Below are 23,862 nucleotides of genomic sequence, written 5' to 3'. Positions count from 1 at the left end.
AAAGTAATTTGTCATTCCATCAGATCTGTTGCCACTGATATTTCAGTCCAGTTCTTTTGTTATTACCTCAGATTGTTCTGTTTTCCTTCTGTAACAATGGCCTCCTAACAGCCACTCTTCCATTAAGAACATTTTTGAGGCTTTAAAAAAAATAATAAAAAAAAATCCTACTTCTTTAGGTCATGACTTTCAGATATTGTTCATCTGCAGATATTTTTTGATTCAGAGATCCTTCACTTGTCCAGCTGGCTAAAAGCTCTTTGAGAATCACATTGTTGGTGCAAAATATTATTTTGTCTTCCAAATTGTGTTCATGGATGGACTAAAAAAAATGCAACAGATGGATGTTGTGTCTAAAGATACTATTTAAAAGCTTAGCTTTGCTAAGCTGTCTGTTAATGTAGACATATCACTGATTCATCCCTTGAATTGTACCTTTTTATGCTTAAACGATCAATAGGTCAGTGTGAAGTAGCTTAAAATATTAAAATCTAAAGTCAATTCTTTATACACTTGACTATTTTAAAGTATAATACTGTAAATTAAGATGTTTGTTTTATTCCCCCCCAACCCAGCTGAGTGACTGGCCTGCAGATAATCCTCCTTATGTATGTCCTTACATTCATGGCAAAGAAAAGAAGGGAAGATAGACACAATATCAAACTGACACACTAGGAAAACTATTATTTATTGTTTTTGTTGTCGTTTAAAAAAAAGAAAAAGAAAAAAAAAAGAGAAAAAGCTTACACTCATTGAGTACAGCAGATAAAATCTCCAAAAGTCATTTTGAAACAGCCGTATTTGGAGTACAGAGTATCAGATTTTGTGTGTGTGATTTTTTTCCTTTACAATTCTACATTTGAATCAACGTCAAACTGACATTTTTATAAATTATGTAAAAACCTGTTTAACACGAGGGGGGAAAAAAACCAAAAACACAAAAGAGCTGTATGGGACATTAAAAAAAAAACAAAAAACAAGAAGTACAGAAATAACATGATGTGAATTTCATGTTACCCTCTTTATTATTGTACACAATATACAAACTGGTTCTTTGTATCATTTACTCACATCTACCGTCTTACTCGGGTTAAAAGGTGGAGATAAATAAATAAAAGTATCTACGTATCTCAAAAGGATATGAGGTAAGTGAGCATGGAAAGCATGTTAACTCCAATAAAACAAGCAAAAAGCAAAAGCCCAACACTGTACAAAAAAGTAGACATTTTCAAGCATAAGATTATTGAATCTATGACCAGATGCAACCAAGAGATCATTTCATACAGTAACCACATTTCTAATTAGGATAATAACACTGTGATTACGGCAGCATGTTGCGCCCATATCAAATAATAATAATAATAAACAAAAAACAAACAACAAAACAAAAAACGGATACAAATTCACCAAGAAAATTCCGCTGGTTTACCGTTGTTTGGAAAAATAATGAGGTGATCTGTAAGTTTAGATGAGTAGAACTAACAAGACTTGAGGTGGAATTTTTACAAAAAGAAAAAACTAAAAAAGCCAATCAGGCCAAAAAAAAAAAAAAAAAGAATATGGGTTAACACCAGATGGAGTTGCAGATGTCTTGCAGATAAAAGCACAGCTTCTCCAGTTCCGCTGCAGCACGTGGATTGAAGAGGAAGAGGAAGAGAACAAACCATGAGACACGAAGCAATGGTTAAAGCCACTTACAAAGAAACTGTATGTGTCTTACCTTCACTAATTAGTGCACATTATCTGTGCTTGTCAGAGGATTTATGAGTACGACTGTTAAGGAAACGGTGAAATACTCAAAGACGAAACACCTGCTCATACAAATGTAGTGACGAGGAAAGTCTTTAAGCATAGACGCTTAAAGGTTGTTAAATGAGTGCGTTGCAGTGCTGAGAAGTCCTCTAAATAATACACCGACAAAAGAAACCCACAACTAACTCCAAGTGTGTGTAAGCCTGCCTGATATGAGGTGTATAAGCAAAGGGACTGAAATGTCCACCTAGAAATATGAGGTCACAGAGGGGAAATAAGCCGACCATTAAATGTTCAAATAAGATGAATCAAACAGTTCAATGCAGAGGTTAAGAGCGCCAGTTAAAAACAAGCCAGCGGGGCTTGGTTGTAAGTGTAAATGTGGCATCTGCTGCAATCCTTATTGGATCTGAGTGTTTGTACTGACACATAATATACTAAAATGAACGCAATTATCCCATAATAGAAAACAAATTCAGTGCCACGAACAGCTGTAAGTATCTTTGAAACGCTACTTAACTTGATAAAAACTGTGTATTTGGCTAAATCAGTTAACTCCATCTACATTGGTCGGGATTTACAGTCTGAAATAAAGACGGCAATTTACGAAGAGTTCATTAAAATCACCTTCACACTGAAATGTCGCTTTATATTTAAGGATATTGCTTTTTCTCTTCCTTTCCTCCACTGCTGTCCCTCTTCTCTTTCTTTTCAGACTTCTCTTTGTCATGTCTGGACTCCTGCAGCACAAAAAGAAACAGAAAAAAAAGTAAATAATGACGAGAAAGTCCTTTAGTTGACGGCTCAGGAGAGCGCGCGACAGCGACCAAGTCTGACCTTCTTGCCGCCAGAGGACGTCCGCTCGGGTTTCACAGAGTCGGCCTTCTCTTTACTAGATGATTTGGATCTTTTGCTCTTCTCTTTCTCGGCCGACAGCGGGGAGTCACAGGAAGGACTTGTGCTCTTGCTGTTTTTGGAGGCATCTAAGAACAAAATGTTGGCTTACATTAATTTTTTTTTTATGTTGTCCTTGTTTGGCTGAGAGCTCTTTCAGAGTTTTTTAAAGACAAAAAACAAACGCTTACTGGTCCCATTCTCATCCTTTCTGCGTTTGGCTTCTTGGCTCGTCTCACGGTCGTTGACAGTGTGGTCCTGATAGACAAATGACATGATTTAATAATAACTAATATTTCAACTATGTCCTTGTTGCTACTGCCTCTCCATCTAATATGAAAACTAAATCTGAAAAAAATCCATTTCACATAGTTGATGAGGCGGTTAGACACTGACTCTTTTTCGCTCTTTCCGCTCTTCTTTCTTCTCTTTGGATCGGCCTTGTGTGTTCTCTGAGTCTTTCTTCTCCATCTCCCTCTCTCTGCTCTTGGACCGGGCAACTGAATTGAAGTTCATGTGGTGCTGGAAGAACAATTACATATGAATAGAACAAAACAACTCAAACAGGCAGCAGTGCCTTTATGTTAAGTGTTAGTATAACTTTAAACATAATACAGCACTGCAGGGGGGGAAATATGCCCACAATGGTGGTAAATCAAGTAGAAAAGTATTTACTATTGTGCTTTTTCTAATCACTCTACATTGATGACATACTTCCAAATACTGACTGGTATTCAGTCATGTGACACGTGACTACTAACTGTTCAACAAAGAGTTCACAGTGGCTCAGAGTGGGCTGAGATCTGCATTTAGACTAAGCTGGAGTTGTTTGTCATTATGAGAACAACAACGAAAGAGTCCAAAGGAGAAAAACATCTATCAACTAATTTAAAGTCAAGTTAGTTTGTGATTTGTTTGTTGCAGTATGACTGACACTCAGTCTGATAGTTCTATTACATAACCCGAAAGGTATGTTTGACACAACATGCAAGGGATTCGCTTTCAGTGAGAACTATAAAATATACTTTTCAGAGCAGTTTAAAAAGTCTTACACCGTCTTTCAATACAGGAGTTACAGCACAAATGTTGATTAAGTGCTTATGAATCTAGATACAAAGACATGCGAACACATCTCATAGTCTTAAGTCAAAGGCTGACATTATAAACATAATACAGGCATCCCTGGTGGCCTGGGGCCAACAATGACGTGGATGAGGCAAGTTGATTGGCTAGCAGCTGACCAGGTTTCCACTGGTGGATTAACTTGTGAAACAAACTGGCTGAAATGTACCATCACTATTAAGTAGTTTTTTCTTAGATAGTATTTCCTCATTGACATGTCAACAAAAGTCCTTCATAAAAATGTTTGAATAATTTAAATATGAAGAACCCAAAGGTAGCTGCAGTGCCTTTCTAGCAGTGATGCCTGGAGCATGCTGGGGTGAGCCTACAGGGCAGAGCCTATCCCACTACATTTAGTTCAGTTATCATTTTTCCACTAATATAGATTTATAATATGAAACAGAAATCCCATAATAAATTAGTTATAATACATTAGGCTATCAAAGTAATAAAATTACCTTCATTTGAAGTTGGAGGGTAGTCTAATCTACTGGCTCAGAGGCAGAGTAGGAAAAATGTTATCCTGAACCCTTTATAATGAATAACTATTAATTAATAAAACATAATCTGCGTTGATTAAGTTTTAAGATTCACAGATTCTTTATATTTATGAATAAAAATATAAACCTGTTACAGTCAGCTGGGTTTATATCTACTTTGTCTTGATAAAATATTGCTGTCCAACAAGAAATATGGCCCTATAAGAGCACATAGTACTCAGTAACTGATGGTTTTCATTATAAAAGTGTACTGTGTAATGCTACATATACTAGTTATAAATCTTTAAGGACACAGCCAGCTGGGACTTCATGTTATTATCTCCATTGTCTGGTATTTAATTTTGCCCTTGCTGACATAAAAAGAGGTGAACAATCCAGATACTTCAACAAAACCTGAACATGGCAGCATTTTTCATGTTTAACTCACAGGAATAAAACAGACTGTCTGAATCTTGTGCACACAAACTCAACAAACTTAAGCAATAGTCATGGTTAAATGTGTTTCTTCAAAAATGATCAGCTTGAATACTAAATCTGGCATGTCGTGTAGGTTAAGAGATGTGGTAAACGTCAGAAAAAACCTCAAAACCAGGGGCATTACGGTTTGGTATTTATGGCTTTTTCATGTTTTTTTTTAAAAGGTCTGCAATTGACTAGAACTATCTTTAAAAAAAAATATATATATATACCTTAAAGTCGCTGCTAAAAATCATGAAAATTAATACAAGTCATGTCTAATTCACCTAAATGCAGTCTGTAGCTGATGCAGTCTAGTGTAAGCTACATGCACACTTCTTCCAAGTGGCAGGTGTAGTTTAGCAGAAGGAAAACATTTTCTACATGAAACTGCACATTACAGCTTTGGCAGTTCACACGAGCGACTATTTTTATTTTATTTTTTTAAAGTGTGAGAACAAAAGACCGAATCACATAACATCAAACACTTTTTCATGTGAGAAGCTGACGACGTTTTTGACTTGTGAACAAAAAGCTAGGAATAGAAGAGTTAATTCAAACCTTGGATGTGGACTCCTTGGGTTCGATGCTATTGTCCTGTAGGGATGAATGGAGATGACAGATGAGCTGGGAGGGGGTGGGGGATTGGGAGGAGGTTGTCAGACAGCAGCAGAGAGTTGGAAAAAGGGGTTGGGGAGGTGGGGAGTTGGGGCTGGCCGGACCAACAGCACACTTCTCCCTTGACCTCTGACCTTCAAGGACTAAGGCTTTGACAAGGTTATAACATAGAGGAGAAGTCATCATCTGGAATTGCAATATTTAAAATAGAAAAACCCTGAGCATATATGAAATAACTGCTAGTCTTAATACTACAGACATGTCTGACCTAAAATAGAAGTCCTACACCACAGCTGGTTTTCAATACATCTAAAGTGCAAGTGCTGAAAGTAATGTGTGTGTGTCTGTGTGTGCGTGCGTGTGTGTGTTTGTATATAAATATATAAGACAAATCACTCAATTTCTTATGTGCTTGATTGCATCCCTACATAGGTAACTGTTGCTGTCACTTACAGTTCAGGAATGGAAAAGACACATGGAGCCTATTTCTCTGGTGGAAGGGTAAATTAAAGACCTATCACAAGCTTCCAGTGGTTTGGGCAACGCTCCAGACGATTCAGGCTTCGCCCACTCTCTCCCTCACTGCCTCTCTCTTTGCAGGGGTGGGCTTATTTTCTTCTGTATTTTTGGTAGATTCAAAACTGCAACATTCACATTCTCCGTTGATCTCAGATGCTGGTGGCTCTGGTTTTCCACTCATTGCTTGCCAGGAGGTAGTACAACTGAAGATCCCATTGGCTGGTAAGTCGTAGGGATAGCACTGAAGGGGGGGAGAGGGGGCTCGGCAGGACTGACTGGACTTGCATCTCGTGACGTGCAGACTCCGTGAAGGACGTTTCAACAAGCGGAGATGGAAGAGGGACTCAGCTGCAGCAGAGGCTCTCCTACAGCAGGGAAGATGCTGGACACCATCCATCTTTGTGCTGCATCCGGGGGACGTTGCGGGGTTAGCGAAATATTTCACATCACAAAAAACAGGAACTCTTCACAGCTCAAAAAAAAGGAGGGGAAAAAACTCTTGGGCATCATTTCAAGTAGTAAAACACTGCTCCAGGTATGGGGGGGAAAAATTGCCTATGGTGCGCTCTTTATTTGGCAAGCCTTTTTTTCTTCAGGTGAGTATTATTCTCAAAAACAAAAACAAAAAACTCCACATGGAATATAGAAATGCTTAAAAAATTTCTTTCTTCCCAAGGCACACTGATTGCTTTCATTAATATGAAAATAGGTAAATATTTCAATATGAAAATACTCAATATACACAATATTTTCTTGGCTAAGTCCTTGAGGAGATCTCTCCCAATTCTGCAAAATATCATGCGTATGTCCATGGAATGCTTTCCAACTCCCATGGCTATGGTTGGGATTTCCGTGTGCGACAATTCTCCTTTGTTGATCTTCTGGGCTGCTGGAATGTGCAACGGCAGGGAACGCTCCGGCAGATAGAGAAGAAACTGGCACAGCCTTCCTCAAGCCATACTAACCTTAACAGACGAGGAGTGGGACGGGGAAGCGTGACTGTCGAGCTTTCGTCTTTTGTGATCTGTGAGAGACAGGCCGAGGGACACTGGTGTTAATTTGTGCATTAGTGCCATCCATTTAATGTCTTACAAACATGCTACAAAAGGTAAGAAAATGCTGAATCTAAATATTTAATTTTACTTAAGTGAATTCATGTGATTTACAAATCTAAAGCATGTCAGCATCCAAGTGGACAAACTGTCGCAGATGAGATGAAGTGTACGGACCTCATAAGAGGCCTGACAGAGAAGTCAAAATGTCACCACACACTTTCATGAGCAGTCTAACACCACTGGAACGGCTTCTTACCCCTCTCAGATTCAGCCGACTCAGATCTGGGACCTGGTGACTTGAGGGACCCGGCCACAGCACTCCTGTCTCCTTTCTCCTTGCTCTTGGCCTCCTTAACAGCATCACGCTCCCTGGACGGTTCCATGGGCTCCCCGTTCCCGGCTTTGACCTTGTCGTCTTTTCCACTCTTCTCCTCTGGCTTCACTTTCTCCCTGTCTGCCTTCGGGGTCTTCTCCTTACCCTCTCGCACCACCCGCTCCTCTTTCCCTGCCCTCTCATCTCTCTGCTTTTCCCGACGGTTCTCCGCCTTTGCCTCTGGTGTGCTGCCGGGTGTCTTTTCTTTTTTCTCTTTTTTCTCCTTCCCACTCTTCTCTTTGTCGTCCCGTTCTTTAACGGCTTTGGTGCTGCGGAGAGACATTTTTCCTTTTCAAAACCATTTCATTGAAAATGCTTCACAGAGATATCTTCTGAATCCAACACTCAATTATATTTTATTTATACATTGCTGTATCACAAAACAAACTGCACACACTTTCAGCAGCCGATGAAACTGGTGGATTTTTTAAAACTTTGTTTTATTCTCCTACCTGTTGAGAGCACCGTTGCCATTGCTGGTGGTCACTTTGGCTGCTGCACTGTTGGCTTTGTTCACTGGCTTTGTGGTCCCCTGAGATTTATCCTTGGCCCGATCTGCCCCAAAAAATAAATAAATAAATAGTCGGACAGGGTTTATTAAAATTACGGGCTTTCATATTGAAACTGAAGCACTGAGTGTTTATGCTGCATCATTGTGGGAAAATAGTAATATAGACATACACAACAAAGAATTTAGTGTTTGTCAGATTAAAGAGAAAGGTGGTAGGTGTCACACTTTAAAATCCTTCACTCACCACCATCCTCTGAAGTCCCCTCCTCGGTCTTGCTTGTGTTAGTGGCAGGCTTGCCTGTGCTGCCGGGGCCGTTCTGTTGACTGGCAGGTGTGGTGCTGCGTGCTGGCTGCTCTTTGTGGTGAAACTCATTCTCAGGGACCATGTGCACCTTCTGGCTTTTCAAGCGACCTGAATAACTGTAAGACGCATAAAGGGTTTGCAACAGCAGAGACAAAACTTCTAAAAGAACTTCTCAGTGTCACGCAGTGCAAGAATTAAACTTTTAGAAAGGGGTAAATATCAGGTAAAATAAGCCCCAGTGTATTTGTCTAATCATAGATTGCGCACACACACACACTTGTATGTGCTGATCAATATCCAATATCCAACACAATTCTATCCTATACACAGTGAAAACGTTCACGGAACAACATTCACTGCATATAAAATTTTTACTCAAATGTTTATAGAAATCCAGGTTCTATCCTGTCTGCATAGTTAAAATTAGAGACAATGGACTTGCTTTGTAGCTTTAATGGGTCAGTGGCATTAGGTTCTTCCAATTAAAAGTCACCTTACCACCTATTAAAGGCTCAATCGTCAACGCTTAACAACTATCTCCACTCTAGGGCTAAAAATCAAGTGCACCAACCATATTTTAACATAATCATCTCAGCTACAGATACAAGCTTCCACTCCTACATGTCTGATAAGAGTTCATAACCCCACTTCACACGATAGATGTTAACTATAAGCTCCACAAAGAGCTGATCAGCACACAATGTTACCCCATTGCTAAGGCATAGAGGTCTGGTCGCTTATCCTTCTCTTCAAGGCAGATCTTGTGGACACGGCACTCTAGTGCTTGGCCCAGGTTCAGGACCTTCGGGTAGCAGGGCAGGATCTTGGTAAGTACTATTAAAATGTTCCTGATGTGGGTGTAATCTCCTGTTTCCAAGCAGTGAACGGATGCCTGGTTGGGGGAGAAAGAAAGGGTAAGATCATGGTTAAACACGCACCATTAAGAGCTATGCTTAAAATCATTCGGACTGAATATAATAGAAGAGTAATGGTGAACAGACAACTCACTTTAGTCAGCATGTAATGCCATTTATGAACCACATGGCGGAAGTTTTCATAATCTAGCTGATCTGCTTTGTTTCCTCCATCAAAGCCTGTGGCTCTGAAGATGGTGAGGAAGCCGGGATAATTGGCACACTCCTACGACCGCACAAAAACAAGAAAGATTAACATCCAGCTCAACATGCAGCAGAAATTTTTCCAGGTACACAGAACATGTAGACATGGACACCTTCTCATAGATGGCACGGTCGCTGTGCCAGCGGGTCACCGTCTCCAACATGCAGCAGAGGAAGCGTCCATAGCGGTGAGACTCATTCTCCGTACAACTGGCCACAGTATAAATGATAGCAGAGAACACCTGCCAAGGACACAGTGAACAGTTTTTACTTAACGACTAAGGCAGCATGATCTATACATTATAATGTGCGTGTATATTATTGGAAAATAAGGGGCAGTGCCCGCACAAATTATGGTAAGTGTTCAAGCTTTTATGCTAATCATCATTCAGCTGAACCTTCTTAGCATATCACTTCAACCTAACATGATTCACTTGAATGGTTGAAGAACCACTCAATGATAAAGACTTTTTATTTTAATGGATTATTTCTACTCCTTCTCTTCTGCAGAGCGGGATGAATTAGAGCCTAGTTTATTAATCACATTATGAATATTTATTCTTTTTCTTTCTAAAGCACTTTGGCTTTAAGAAGCTCTAAAAGTGGAGGTTAAAGATTGTTGTCATGCGCAACCTCTTACCCGGTCGTAGCACAGTAGGGTGCAGAAGTTGGGAGTCTTCTGCTGATGGACAAGCTCAACAAATCGGGCACAGTACACCGCGTCGATGGATGAGAAGATGCAGCGAGGGAACAGGCAGAGCTGCAGGAACTTTGTTATGGTCTCATTTTTTGTGGATTCTGTCAGTAAGCATTTAGATTTGTGTTGGTAAAACAATGGACATTATATCTTCTCACATGAATGATCCCATTACATCAGCTTTATTTCCCATTATTACATTAACTGACTTATTAGTTACTGGCTGTGTCTTAAGGAAGTTCAAGGGACAAATAACATGAACAACAAGAAAACAAACTATTACATACGTATGTGATCTGTCTGTCATTTACTTATGAAAGCATCACTGCAGCCATGCAGCTGCTGGATGTTTGCTTAGCGAGAAATGCTTGTAAATAATGCAGCAGAATTTATATTTATAGCTTTCTCTTTGGGTCAAAAGAAAATTGATGCACTACTTTCTTTTCTTATTTAGAAAGACTGCGCACAAGCTGACTAAGATACATCAATAGCACCAAACATTAAATCACTTACTGGCCAATAACCAGTTGTCTTTCTCCAGTTTGAGGCGGTGTAGAACTCTTTGGACATGCTCCAGCTGCTTCTTCTCCTCCTCCTGTAGTTTTTCCTGCAGTGCAGTGCAGCGTTCCTTCTCCTTCTTTTTCTTATTCAAGGGCTACATTGGAAATAAATCACAATCATTTTACAAGTACTTCACTCTTACATAGATTATCTTAGCATTCTTTGACTTAGTCCTTTGACTTAGGAAATTACACTAATTAAAATCTTGTGAGCAACACAACAATAACATCATTTCTGTAATAAATCTGCGATCTGATGTGAAGCAACAACTCTCAAAAAGCTACTCACTATCTCAGGGTTCTCCTCGATTTGCTTGATCTGTGCCTTGAGCTTATTGACCTCACGCTCGTAGGCAGCATGTGGCACGGCCAAGTCGTACATGGTGAGGGACCAGAAGGTGGCGTAAAACTGAGGGCGGAGATCATCCCAGACCCTGGCTGGATGGAGCGATACCACAGCTTCATGCACTGGTGTCATCACCTGTTCGCAGGCCGCCACGTACTTGTGCACCTTCTGCTGCTGCCGATTACCTTTTTCTGCCTTCTTCAACTCATCATACTTAGACTGCATGAAGAGAGCATGAAGTTAAAGGACCCTGAATTTTTTCAAGTTAATAAACAGTATCCATTTCTTAGTTTAAGCAATTCAAGCAAAAAAACTAAACTACACTTGTGAAGAGACAGATATAGCATAGTCTTAAAACTTCAAACTTAAACAACAAAGTTATTTTTTTAAATATTTCCATTTTATTCATAAGACTCGAGTTCAGTCAGTTTTCAAACCCACTTTTTTGAAATCTTTGTTTCAATGAGGGAAATCAAGTTCATAAGGACTGAGACAATTCAAAGGCAGTATGTTGAAAGAAATTAGAGTGATCTACTCACCAGTATCTGATGGGCATACATTGGCCTAGACAAGAAGAATGCAGCGTCATGTGGAGTGTGGAACTGGTTACAAAGGATGTCAATAGAGGGAACCCGCTTGATGTAGTCCTCCGTGCTGAGGTTGGAGGCCAGAAAACCACCAAACTGCACTAATGTGTCATGACACTGCAGGAAGTAAATTATTAATTATATATAGGAACAAATAAAACATAGTCTCTTAAGTTTTTCTTGTTAGATGTGTTTCAATTTAGTTGTCAAATGCAAGGACAGTCAACTGTTTAATTTTACTGTGAGAGGGTGAGTACCTGGTCATACAGATGTCCAACAAGTTTAAGATGTTTCTCTCCACCCTCCAAGAAAACCACGCCGTTTCGTTGCTGGGCCATGAGTAAACACAACGGTAGTGCTAGTTCGTGATCCAGAAGCACCTCCTTCAGACGCTGAGATGACTTTTTAGTGTTTCTGATCTGGCCGAAGTATCCACCCTGCAAAGAGAATCAGACTCATAATCCGTGTACCTGCGCTGAGGTTAAAACAACGGGCTCAGGAAATCTTACAGCTCTTTCTAATGAGACTGCATTAGTCTCATACCTCGGCTTTGAGTTGCTCGCCTCCCGTCATGGCTTCTAACTGTTCCGAGGTCATCTCATCGGTGATCTCAATGCCAGCCATTTTCTGCACCACTTCTTTCAAGATCAACAGGTCAAAACTGCAGTAAAAAGAGTGAAGTTCCTCATATGTTTAAATAAGAAACATATAAAGCAAAGTAGACAATGACCGTCAAAAACAACCACATGCTCATCTCCTTAAAGACATTTTATGATATTTTTAAAAGTGGGATTAATTAAACCTTTTCTGATTTCTCGGTAGTGATATTACAAGTTGTACAGCAAGTATGTATCTTTTGTTATTTGAAATGATTATTAAAAAATATTTTATCAGGCAAAGTAATATGAAAGAAAAAAAACCCAACAGTCCTTGGACTCGCAAGTTAGTAATTCTATGCTGTCTCTGCTAAACAGTTTGTAACCACTCACCTTTTCCCTGCTTTTAGTTGATTGGTGACATATTGAAGGAGGCCAGCCAGCTCAATCGGGTACTTTCTGAACACAGCTCCACACAGACTTGCCAGGCCTTGGCGTATCAGAAGAACAGGTGTTTGTTAGATAGTCATTAAAATATCAAACAATTTCTTTTCTTTTTCATGCAAATGAAACCGTGAAGCCACTCACTCTGAAGCCACGAGGAGATGGTAGTGTCATCGTGCTTCATCTTTTCCTTCTCAGGATTGGCCAGAGCCTCAATTATGCAATCTGAAGACAGAGTTAAAAGGAACAACACAGATGGACAACTCCCTCACAACTCAGAAACACACACACACACACTTGTTAACAAACTGAAAAAAGAACAACAAAAAAAAAAAAGAACAAAAAAAAAAGTGTAGGATACAGGCCAAGACATCGTAGTTGAGGGATGTGAGGTATTTCAGGGAGTCGACCACGGGGCTGATGAGGTTGTCGTACCATTGGATCTGAGACAGGATCTGCCGTAAAACAACGAAGGAGGAGGATGAAAAATGATATTACACATTACACCACACCTTATAGCATTTGTCACATATTAAAAAAAAACTGTGTCTGAACACACTGAAACAGATGAGATGCTCATTTGAGCAGTTTTATATTGTGAGGTGCACTGATTTGTTCAAATCAGTCTCCCAGATAAAAATGCAGGATTGGTTGCTCTGTGTAGTTTGTGGACACACACAGTAAAATAAAATAATTGCAATAAAAGGGACTTACATAATCAAAGAGGATGGTGGGATTACTATGGCTCAGTTTTCCAATCTGCCTTCCAGATTGTTTCACGTTCTCTTTGGTCAACCGCCTAAAAAGTAGAGGGAAAAAAAAAGGAAAAGAAAGGGAGGACAGGGGAGAGAAAAGACTTAATAACACAAGACGACACAAAGAGCACTGTGAGCAAAAACTGTCACTTCTATAACTTTCAAAGCAGTTGGAAAATGTTCTTACAGTTGTCATCTTAAAATAAGAGAATTGTTACTATTTTTTTCCCCAGTAGCAGGACAGTGTTAGGATAATTACTTGCCCAGCATCAAAAGTAAGCCCCCCTTTTAAATCCTTTTGCTACAACATCCTCATGTTTAACTGTGCTTAAGACAAAGCTTCACTTGAAGTGGTTAACTAAAAACCAAACAAATCTCTGCGTATTTACATTAAATGTCCTTGAATAATAATACTACTACTAATAATAACAATATTTTTTAAATTCCACAATTGCTTGTTAAGACTAAACACACACACACAGAGTAAACTTTCATTTGCTCCTGCTCGTTTAGTGTCATGCAACGATAACAGAGATTAATATTCAACTATTATCCAAAATTTGTTTCTGAGGTTAGTAATGTACCACACATCATTGAAAGGTAATATGAAATTGACAGATTTCAGACAAAAGATCAATCAACACTCGAAGATTCAACAATATTAGATGTTGAAAAGACACAGAAAAACATTTTACTTACTTCATGATGTATTTGGCCCTATCCACGGTCTGAGCTTTGACTTTAACCAATAATGGATGGCTGGAATATGTCTCATTCTTCCATTGCCCATATAACCGATACCTTAGAGAACACATAATGAGAAAGCAAAGGTAAAAACTTAAAAACACTGGTAAGAATGGCAGTGTATGACATATTAAGAATCTACAATTTCACATCTATAAGAACTGAGACTAGAGCAGGGCGATATGACCAAAAATATTCATCACGATATACATTTGAAAATTTGCAACAGCGATATAACTGGCGATATTTTGACACTAGACAAAATACTTTACAACTCCACAACTTTATTAGTGCAAAAAACCAACATCGATGTATTTTCACTTAAACAAGCAGATGTTTTTTTTTTTTATCTGCATTAAAGTTATATAAAAATGTAACAGTGCAAATGCAAATCCTTGCTGACAGTTTAACCAAAAGGCATTTCCAGTGGAAAGTGGCCAACATATCCTCAGCACAACCATGTATAATATCCACAAAACTTAAAAAGAGGTTATACACACACAACACGGTAATATTATGTTGAAGCACAGTACGTATCACTCCGCGAGGCTCCTGCCTACGATAGCCGCAATGCTCCCACAATCCATCAAGCGGTGCAGGTTCGTAGCTTAGCAAAGTCGTACTAAAACATTGACAGATTTTCGAGCGCCGTGTACATAAAATTGTTTCAAGGTCAGTAAACACAACCAGAATTCATACATAAGGCCAATTGGATTATAAGGGGCACTGTCGATTTTCAGAAAAATCAAAGGATTGATTTTAAGTGTGCCGTATTTTCCAAAAAACACGGTAATAACGACGGCTCGCTAGCTCTACCAAAAATAGTGCTTTGTTGTGTATCTGACGGACGAAAGCTAAACCAGTTCCACACCATTGAAGTTGCAGCATTTTTACAAACCAATTCAGGTTCATCAGTTTTATTCAACAATCTGCTTTCGCCCCTTCTCATTCTGCGTCGCCGCCATGCTTTTTCCGCCATGTGCGTATGAAAACAAAGGCACTGCGCATGCGCGTTTTACCCATATTTTATCGCGATATTTCATTTTCTTATCGTTGCCCAACATTATACCGGTATTACTGTGAAAGGTATGATATGGCCCAGCCCTAACTCAGACCACGCCTTCAAGGGAGTTAAGTTCATTACACTTGCAGTTCAGAGCAGTTTATGAAATTTCTTATGCATCTTATTTGCTCTTGTCAAGACAGCAACGTGAATGTCTAATTTGTATCACATGCTTCACAAAATTAAACAAATAATTAACCGTGTCATATTTGAAAGATGTAATAATAATACTAATAAAAATGCATCTGCACATTAGTACTATGGCAACCCCACTGGCAAATGAGCTACAGTACCTGCCCATTTGTAGTATACAGGAAATAATTTCTTTTGACACTGTCAAGACGGATCAGTATGCAGAAACTTTCCCTGTATTTCAAAGTGCAACTATCATAGGTAATCTACAAGTTTGTATTATCATCTGACAAACTGACATGTACAACCAGAAGTAAAACAAATCCTCTGGGACTATGAAGCATCAGTGCCTATCAGCGCTGTGTGAAAATGCCCCATCAAAGGCTCTAAAAATAAAATTCTTGCACTGCTTAGAGAAATAGAAAAGTATATTGCACACAGAGACACGGATTTCACTTTGCATAACCAAGCATTGTTTTAAGAACTGAGCGTGACTGTGTGCGGTAGTTGTTCTTTGGCAGCTGGTATACACCATCCTCGAGCGACGCCTGAAGGTTTACGAACCAACAATTACACAGCACCACATGCGGTGAGTGATACCATGTGCAGCAAATGAGTGTGAGTCTGTGCGTGTCTTACCTATGCTGGTAGGGAAAGAGTTTGAAGAGACCCCACAGCTCCTCAGACATGCAAGCATTGCACTCCATCAGAGAGAGTGACGGGAGTAGCACCTGGTCTGCAATACTCAGGAAACAGCTCAACAGTGTGTCCTACAATGAAGATACCATTAACATGAATAAGCTTCTCAAAGTTACATAAACTAAAAATTAACCCATTAAATATAGATAAATAAATATCAGTGTTTCTATAGGTAACAACCATGTGACTTTATGCTCACCATTTTGTCTTTCACCTCAGGTCTGTTATCACTTTGGTACTGAGACAAAACAAAACAAAACAAACACAGAATAGCAGTCACAATTAGATGAAGGCTGCATTGCAGGTGTGGAAAACAAATAGAGGGTGGTTTGTGGTGTACCTCTTTCATGAATGCCTTGCCAAGACGCACAATCTTGGCAAAGAGGATAGGGTCATGGGAGAGGTGAGGGCCCAGGTAGCAGAGCATGCTGAATGTGTCCCTCCTTAGGTCCTCAAAGCTCTCTGCAGGCTGAGGGGCCCGCTTGCTCCTTAGTGGGTGCATTACACATCCTCTTGCCCCTTTAGGAACACCAGCCCTAAAAAAATACAGAGGAGCATATCAAAGTTTGTGTTTAATTTCAGATTTTTTCCCAAATCAGTTCTCCATGTCCCATGTCCTACTGGGCTTGTACACATAAAACTGGAAAAAAAAAAAATTCAAACCAGCTGTAAAATAAGATGTACTTGTGCATTCTTTTGGCTCTGACTACACATGGTGTGCAGTAAATGAAACATGAAATCAGCACCTTCTGTAAAGAGGCTCCACAGTCAGGTGCACAAGCTGGCAGAGTGCCAGCGCGATGGCCTTGTGAGAAGTGGCATAGAAGGAAGGCATCTGGTCCATAATACTCTGGGCATGGTGCCAGTCTCCGATCCTGAGCAGCGCTTCCAACAGACCAAGCTTCTGGTTATCAGGTGGCTGTAGGCACAAAAAAAATAAGAGCAACTAAGTGTCTGTCTGTTGTTAAATATGCCAACGTCCAGTAACATTCACGAATGTAATTAAAGCAGACGCAAGAACTAAGCACAGCTGCTGTCACAAAACAAACTGACAAAGAGGCGGCACTAAGATGTTAGTGCCTTCAGTTGCACACCATACTTCTTGCCTCTTTTTTTGCTGGCATCAATTGTTCTCTAGCCTACACCGTCACACACTGAATCAATGCTTTTGTTTGGAGAAAGTCAGAATTTTATATTTTAGAAATCAAAAAATAAGAACATTCGTTTGGAAACTGATATTTTGACATCTCTTTTATTTTACCCATAGCTATCAAACCTTGTTAGTACAGTAAAGTTCCAAAAAAAAAATATACTAAGGAACCCTTTAATGATTAAAAAAAGCAATTTATACAATAAAATTTGATTTTTTAAATGTTATTCTCTTAGCAAAGTTACCTCTATTTCAATCCAGTGAACTACAACGAAGCTTAAACCTGAGTATGATAAAACGCTTTAACTGAAAAAAGAACAACTCAACTTAAAACTAAAATAATAATGTGAACTTTAAGAACTACTAAAATAAAAACATTTTTGCAATGTTCTGAACTTCAGTGTTCTGTAAGACACTGTCTGCATCATAATAACAAAAACACTCAAAATAATAAAAACCAAACTTAAAAAGGAACATTTTAAACAATAAATAAAACCTAAACTAAAATCTCAAAACTCACTCTGGAAAGTAAATGAAGAGACAGTTCTGCTACAGTTCCTTTTTATATTGCATCACTTGCAAACATCTGGCTCACCATCCATCCTGAACAGACCTGCATGCAACCATAATAAGAAAAAAAACCCTTCATCACCTTGTCATTTTTCTCCTCTTCCTTCTCTTTGTCCTTTTCTTTGTCCTCACTTTTCTCAGAGGGCAACACAACCATGACCAGCTTGCGAGCTATCTGCTTTGCCTCTGAGATGTCTCGTTTGTGCTCCTCTATGATGGCGGCATCTAGTGGCATAAGCTGGGAAAGCACAACAACAAAAATTCAGTCTAAAGGTGATGCTTTGTCCACAAGAGTCACAATTAACATATTTGAACTAACAGTAAATTTTGGCATATATGATCCATAAGCCTAGATTTAGCTGATGTTATAACTAATGTTGTAATTAGCTGGATTTGCAGGTCTCTTCCTTACATGTACGTAAAGATCTTCCAGCTCTATCAGGTTATAGTGAAGGAGAGCAGCAGCAATATGGTAAAGTGACTTTGGGGTTTCCTCATTGGGCTCCTGAAAAAGAACATAAATCAACAAAGAAAACAGAAGTGATAAATATGATTCAGAGATTACAATTATAGGAAACATTTTAAAACACAGGTAATAACTTTTAGGTCATTTACTATACTGCTGGACACAGCCTGGCTTCTTTTATTTATATGATGTTCTCACCTGGTAGAATTTGAACTTAAAGCCCAGGATGTGGCAAAGGGTGAGAGGCTCACACATGTAAGACTTGATGAGGGACAGGAAGAACTCATCTTGGTCAGATCGACTCTCATACACCTCCAGAATTATGTCCAATACTCGGTTGGGGTCTAGATTGAAACATCCTGCAAGCAAAATAATCAGGAAAACTAAGCAGCCAAAAAGGAGAACTTAAGAAAACAAAAACAAAACAGCTAGTCCACAAATTCTGCTGCTGTAATGCAAGGTTAACACAGAACAGCAGAGCCACCAGACCTCCTTGCTGTAGGCGACAGGGATACAGGTTTTTATTTTTAGGTCACCCCTCTGTATCTGAACTGCCTTGTAAAAGTATTCCTTTAATCTCAGACTGATGAAATCCAATATTGTCAATTTATCATACACTAAAGTAACCACACATTCAAGTATCAATTTAAAATCATCACTGTCCAGATGCATAATATGTGGTAGAGACACTGAAGAACATTAATAAAACGTACTGAGTTTATAAAGTCTGGTTAACAAAACTGATGCTGAAAACAAAGAGCCACGACACTGAATAATGGCAAGAAAGTGTGATTTTTCAAAGCATTTTACAATGAAGCAGACCTTAGATCATTTGGATTTAAAATGTAATTACTTTATCATTTAATCCTATTAGACAACAGGAAAACATAATGTCTCCAGCCATGGCTATCAGTGACAGAGAGAGAGATAAAAACACCCTTAAGAAGTGTGTAAACGATAACAGAAGCACCATGTGTGAAGCAGTGGCAATGAAAAAGCAGTTTGTTACCTATGAGGGATTTGATGCTCTCCAGAACAATATGGCTGGTAATATTCCCCGACAGGTCTTGGCCTAGCTCAGTGATTAGTTTGGCGTAGCCCTCGTTCTCCTCTCTTAGCAGGTTAAACTTTTGCTGCTTGTAACTGAAAAGAAAAAAAGAAACGTTAAACAAATCTTGAAAGGACTTATGAAGCACCTTATCTATGCCTACATCTTTATCACATTTCTATACTTACAATAGTTTAGTCTTGATTTTAACAATTTTCTGATTGAACTGATGGGCTTGTTTTATAAGTCCAAGGGACTCGAGAGTTTCTGGATCCAGCCTCTCTTTCAGAATGGCTTCAGGGACACAAAACTGGGGGGAAAAACACATTTTTTAAAAAAGAGGCAAGTAATTAGTTCATTTTAGTACGTTATTAGAGACACGACAGTCAGTAAGGCCTCTATAAATTTAAATAGAAAGTGGCATACAATTTGTTCTATCAGCTGATAAGAAAGTAATACTTACCAAACATGCTCCGACCAGCTGTGTGTAATGGTCACGTTTGTTTTTTTCTTCCAGTGCACTAGTCTCTAAATCTGTGAAAGTAAACAAACATTAAAAACAAACAATAAAAACATATCAAATCAGATAATGTCGTCATAGTACTAAAACAAACAATCAAACAAACAAACTCAAAACCGGAAAAGTTACCGAGTATACTGAACACATCTGCTAAAACTGATGGCATGTCTTCTCGGAGTTCCTGAAAACAAACCAAAATAAAAGATAAGTAAAAATGTTTTAGGCTTGGCAAAATCTATTGTTACGAGGTAAAAAGAAGCTCTAACAACACAACTCCTGTGAGTGGGTAGATTTTGTTTCTTTAGTATCTGCAATTTACCATCATATCTTTAAACAGACGTATAATTACACAGAAATACTGAACACATTATGTGCCAAAATAAAATGACAGTGTTTATACACCTGACATACAGAACTTTAGACACAAAACCAAAATTTGAGATGTATTGCTATTGGGTTAATAATGTTAAACCATGAGGTGGTAATAAGAAAAACAAAAAAAACACACAAAAAAAACCCACACAAAACAAAAAAAGCCCAACAACAACAACAAAATCTTGAGGTAAAAACAACAAGCTAAAAACACATGTACCATCATGTCCCCAAGGACGCTGGTGACAAGATCCAACTTGAGGTTCCCCTGTACAACTTGCCAGCAGAGCTCATATAAGGCAGTCTGTATGTCTGTAGGGGTAACAGATAAAAGCACAAGCCAAGTTTTATGTAATACTAAAATTAAAAGAAAGTAAATGAGAAATAATTCATAACATAAACTAAAACATCAAAGATTAGTGTAAGTGATTCAATGCAGCATTGTTGAATAACAAGGAAAGTATTTCCTTGACCTTTTCGACATAAAATCACTTGATTACAGTGTTATCTGAAATTTTGTGACATGTGTCAGCACACACTAAACAGAAATCTCCACATGGGCTGCTTAGTTCCTTTCTACCTTCCAGCCATTGTTACACATGAATAGTACTGTGTTAAAAAAATTAAACAGTACTTCTGAAATTCATTGATTTTATTTTATTTTTTAAAATCTACTTATTATTTAAATTTAAATAATTTTAAACCTTTTGCATTCGTTTTGGAAACTATGAGATTTCCCAAGGTGGACGTGTGTACATGAAGAGCAAGCTAAAATACAGTGACAGATGCATACAAGAAGAGTATTAAAGGAACGAGGGTCACACTCAACTCACCTTTAATTTCACTTCCATGATCTGCTTTCTCTGTAAGGTCTTTGCAGAGTTGTACACTATGAAGTAATGAGAGAATTCTCTTTTAGATTAAACTAGGGTACATAAACATGATGATGAAAACCCTTATAAAGCTCAATGAACGAACCAGGATGCATGAAAACTTATCTGTTTGTTCAGTGCCAACAATTTCTACATAACATTATTCTTGTAATATCCCGTTCACTTCCTCCAAGTTATATTTCTAAACCACATAACACTATACCTTTATTTACGCCTTAATCCAGTCTTAACATTACACCACAAAAAGCTTTAGGTTTATCCTACTTATCAATGTAGTAACTTAAGAAATATTATATTACCTACATTGTCACTACACGAGTATTTATGCTGAAACTGCTGTGTGTGTATATAACAATAGCACTGGCTCTTATGTTTGCTGGATTGATTACTGACTGAATCTTTGGGCGGGACAACCCTTACCTTTTCTGTTGCCAAACGCTCACACAGATTTATAGTAAGTATTTACTGAGTGCCATGTTTCTCCCTCTTAAATTGACTGTGACTTTGATAGCTTAGCTGGTGGATTGAAAGACTTAACGGTTCACCCAGTTGACAGCTTGACTGGTCTTAAAATATCAGAAGTAGTGATGACAAAGGCAGATTAATAGAGCACTTTCTGCCAGGCACATCCCATTCATTAAAAGGTACAATTACACACACTAGAGCACACTAGCTCCTTTCCTCTGTAAGAAACGCAGCGCAGTCCATCAGCTTAACTGTTAGAAATAACAGCTTGTTCTAAACACACTGTGAACAAGAAGTGCAAATGCTACAGAAAGTCAGAGTTACGGCAAGCGGACACCTTGGATTGCCAGAGCCTGTAAGGTCAAATGTGGCAAAGCTGCTATTTGTATAATGAGGCTGAAACAACATTTTCACCACTTTAAGCTAAACCCTGGTCTCTGGGACTGGTTAATTGCAACTCACCTGACATAACAAAATAATATTTAAAAAAATGTAGATCCAGATATCTACAATGTTTTATATCAATGAATTATATGGCTTAAAAATATTGGTTAAGTAATAACAATGTGATACTTATCAACATGAAAACCACATTTTCATTTGCTGCCTGTCATTACAGAGGATGGCATCTCACTGTGCTGCCAAATCACACTTCCACTGCAATGTACTCAGCTTTGCTATAACGGGTAATTTGCCTTGATGGAAATACTTTATTAGTTACTCCGTAGTTGCAACTGTTTGGCACAATTTCCAGTTAAAGTGCTATCAGTTATTGACACAAGATAGTGGAACGAGAGTTTGAGTTGGTGCATCCCACTGCAGGCCTTTCTTAAATATGCAAGGCCTACAGCACATAATCGTAGCTAGTACTGTGGATGAGCCTATTGTGTCTCAGCTCACAGGCGATGGCAGTACTCAACATTAATGCGTGAAATTATTATTCACGCAACGTTTTTCTTGTATTTTTTTGTTCTGAAGAAACTAATTTTAAGATAACAGTCGCCGTACATCAAGGTGTTGGGAGAGGCTTTTACAGTACTGCTTAAATGATTAAGTTTGACATGTAATGTTAGTGATAAAGTTGACTCTGGTAATCGAGATGCCTTTATACAGCACCAAGCGCACAGATGTGCATCGATCAATAACCTTGGCTATGTCCACAGTCTCTATGCAAACCTTACAGCGGCTATCCTACACCAATATCTAGGTGAAATTAACGCCAGCTAAGAAAAGTATGACGTTAGCTGTAGCTAGGTTAACATTATGATTAAAATCTTCATCTCCTAAAATATATATCGTCAAATGATACGTTTTGTTACACTGAATCAAAAAGCGTCATCTTTATTCTTCCAGGCTTACCCGACTAAACATTAAAGCATACGAAAAGGAATTCAACAAAACAATTACTGTAGCTAACGTTACGGCTAATCTGCTAAAGCGTTTTGTCAATGTCCGTTGTTTTCCCTCCACACGATTATTTAGTGTTAAGGTTTATAACAGGCTGCCCAAGGGGTTTTCTCGCCAGCTAATACTCGGTTGTCTGCTCGAAGTTGATAACTGCTAATTCCTTGAACTTTGGAAGTACATTTATTCCAGTTTACTAGATAGTGCGATATCGAAGCAACAGAAGAGTATGCTATGTGTATGCTAGCTCGCTTAGCGTTAACAGCCATAGTGTTTACACATTGACGGCGAATCAAATGGGAGCGTAAAGCTAGCCTTACTGCTAGCAGACAGCATTAGCTTCCACGGTGACGTTCAAAGCCATTGACGTCTTCTTTTTACAAGTCTAACAAATTAACTGTATTCAGTACTCAGGAACTAAATTACACGTATTGTTTTTTTTAAGTAAGTGACACTTGTAAGCCACTTTAAATTTTAGCTGCTTGGCTCAAGCTAACACACCTAAAGACCGGCCTTATATTTGAATGCTAGCTACGTCATTCTTGATAGTTTTTATTCGTAAATAACGGGTAAAAAGATGCAAAATTCAACACTGCGTTGAAATTCAGATGCACTCACAACTCATGTTTTCCTGTTTTTTCCCAGTTTTTGATCCATTCACTAGGAAGGGTAAGTGTCGCCATCTTCCATGCACACAGCCCGGATGTCTAGTTTATCATCATGGCACACACAGGGTCAAATGTGGTGGTTAGCCGCCGCTGCTAGATCACTGGTGCATTGTGGGACATCGACAGCTGTGAGTCCGAGGTTTTCGCATGGAGTGGTGATGATGGTCGTGTAGTCTTGGAATAAGTTTGATTCTCCACGTTGTACTATTTAACTTGTTTCGTTAAATAAAATCCCGTGACACTTGAACAACCCAATTTAAATCTACCAGTAACATTTTCTCTAAGAACTACCTAAACAGCAAATTGCAGGACAGCTGCGATTTCCATAATCCTCCGGTGCATTCATGTTTCATCAGTAAAAGCCAGTTATAGTTACAGTACAGGTGTTCTAATACCATATCAAATCATATTTATTGTTGTGTTATTAAATCATCACACAGTTGTAGAGGGTTTATTCTGTT

At 38.7% G+C, this 23,862-nt stretch overlaps 1 protein-coding gene across 4 annotated transcripts; it reads right to left on the bottom strand.

The window, feature by feature from the left end:
- Nucleotides 1–677: 677 nt before the first annotated feature.
- On the bottom strand, nucleotides 678–23,484 carry thoc2 (THO complex 2). 4 transcript variants are annotated; one of them, XM_035912682.2, is made up of 39 exons: nucleotides 23,352–23,484; nucleotides 20,805–20,860; nucleotides 20,192–20,283; nucleotides 19,729–19,780; nucleotides 19,543–19,613; nucleotides 19,268–19,389; nucleotides 19,041–19,174; nucleotides 18,230–18,390; nucleotides 17,978–18,070; nucleotides 17,648–17,803; nucleotides 16,592–16,764; nucleotides 16,186–16,381; nucleotides 16,045–16,083; nucleotides 15,786–15,916; nucleotides 13,907–14,008; nucleotides 13,167–13,251; nucleotides 12,814–12,907; nucleotides 12,597–12,677; nucleotides 12,402–12,498; nucleotides 11,956–12,073; nucleotides 11,670–11,849; nucleotides 11,365–11,529; nucleotides 10,769–11,044; nucleotides 10,433–10,574; nucleotides 9,863–10,020; nucleotides 9,336–9,464; nucleotides 9,113–9,244; nucleotides 8,812–8,996; nucleotides 8,045–8,220; nucleotides 7,742–7,844; nucleotides 7,173–7,558; nucleotides 6,827–6,885; nucleotides 5,286–5,321; nucleotides 3,043–3,168; nucleotides 2,838–2,904; nucleotides 2,590–2,735; nucleotides 2,416–2,492; nucleotides 1,721–1,767; nucleotides 678–1,623 (listed from the first exon to the last, which is right to left on the bottom strand). In XM_035912682.2, the coding sequence occupies exons 1-38, from the start codon at nucleotides 23,414–23,416 to the stop codon at nucleotides 1,740–1,742; spliced, it is 4,689 nt and encodes a 1,562-aa protein (XP_035768575.1). In that variant the 5' UTR covers nucleotides 23,417–23,484; the 3' UTR covers nucleotides 678–1,623; nucleotides 1,721–1,739. The 4 variants fall into 4 exon arrangements, 2 of the variants coding, with proteins under 2 accessions (XP_035768575.1, XP_006802207.1); XM_006802144.3 differs by lacking the exon at nucleotides 1,721–1,767 and having other exon boundaries at nucleotides 2,380–2,492; XR_004843996.2 differs by lacking the exons at nucleotides 678–1,623; nucleotides 1,721–1,767; nucleotides 2,416–2,492; ... (1 more) ...; nucleotides 2,838–2,904; nucleotides 3,043–3,168 and having other exon boundaries at nucleotides 5,796–6,885.
- Nucleotides 23,485–23,862: the final 378 nt, after the last annotated feature.

The sequence above is a fragment of the Neolamprologus brichardi genome, chromosome 10, assembly GCF_056152115.1.
Source record: "Neolamprologus brichardi isolate AB-2024 chromosome 10, ASM5615211v1, whole genome shotgun sequence".
Lineage (NCBI taxonomy): Eukaryota > Metazoa > Chordata > Actinopteri > Cichliformes > Cichlidae > Neolamprologus > Neolamprologus brichardi.
This window is presented reverse-complemented; position numbering and strand designations above follow the sequence as displayed.

What these genes read in the sequence shown, in the direction of transcription:
- thoc2 (XM_035912682.2), bottom strand. Translation starts at nt 23,416, where the DNA reads ATGGCGACACTTACCCTTCCTAGTGAATGGATCAAAAACTGGGAAAAA. An exon ending in CAACTAAAAGCAGGGAAAAG is followed by an intron (nt 12,074 to 12,401) that starts GTGAGTGGTTAC and finishes TTTTTACTGCAG; the next exon opens with TTTTGACCTGTTGATCTTGA. An exon ending in CTCTATGCCTTAGCAATGGG is followed by an intron (nt 8,221 to 8,811) that starts GTAACATTGTGT and finishes TGCGTCTTACAG; the next exon opens with TTATTCAGGTCGCTTGAAAA.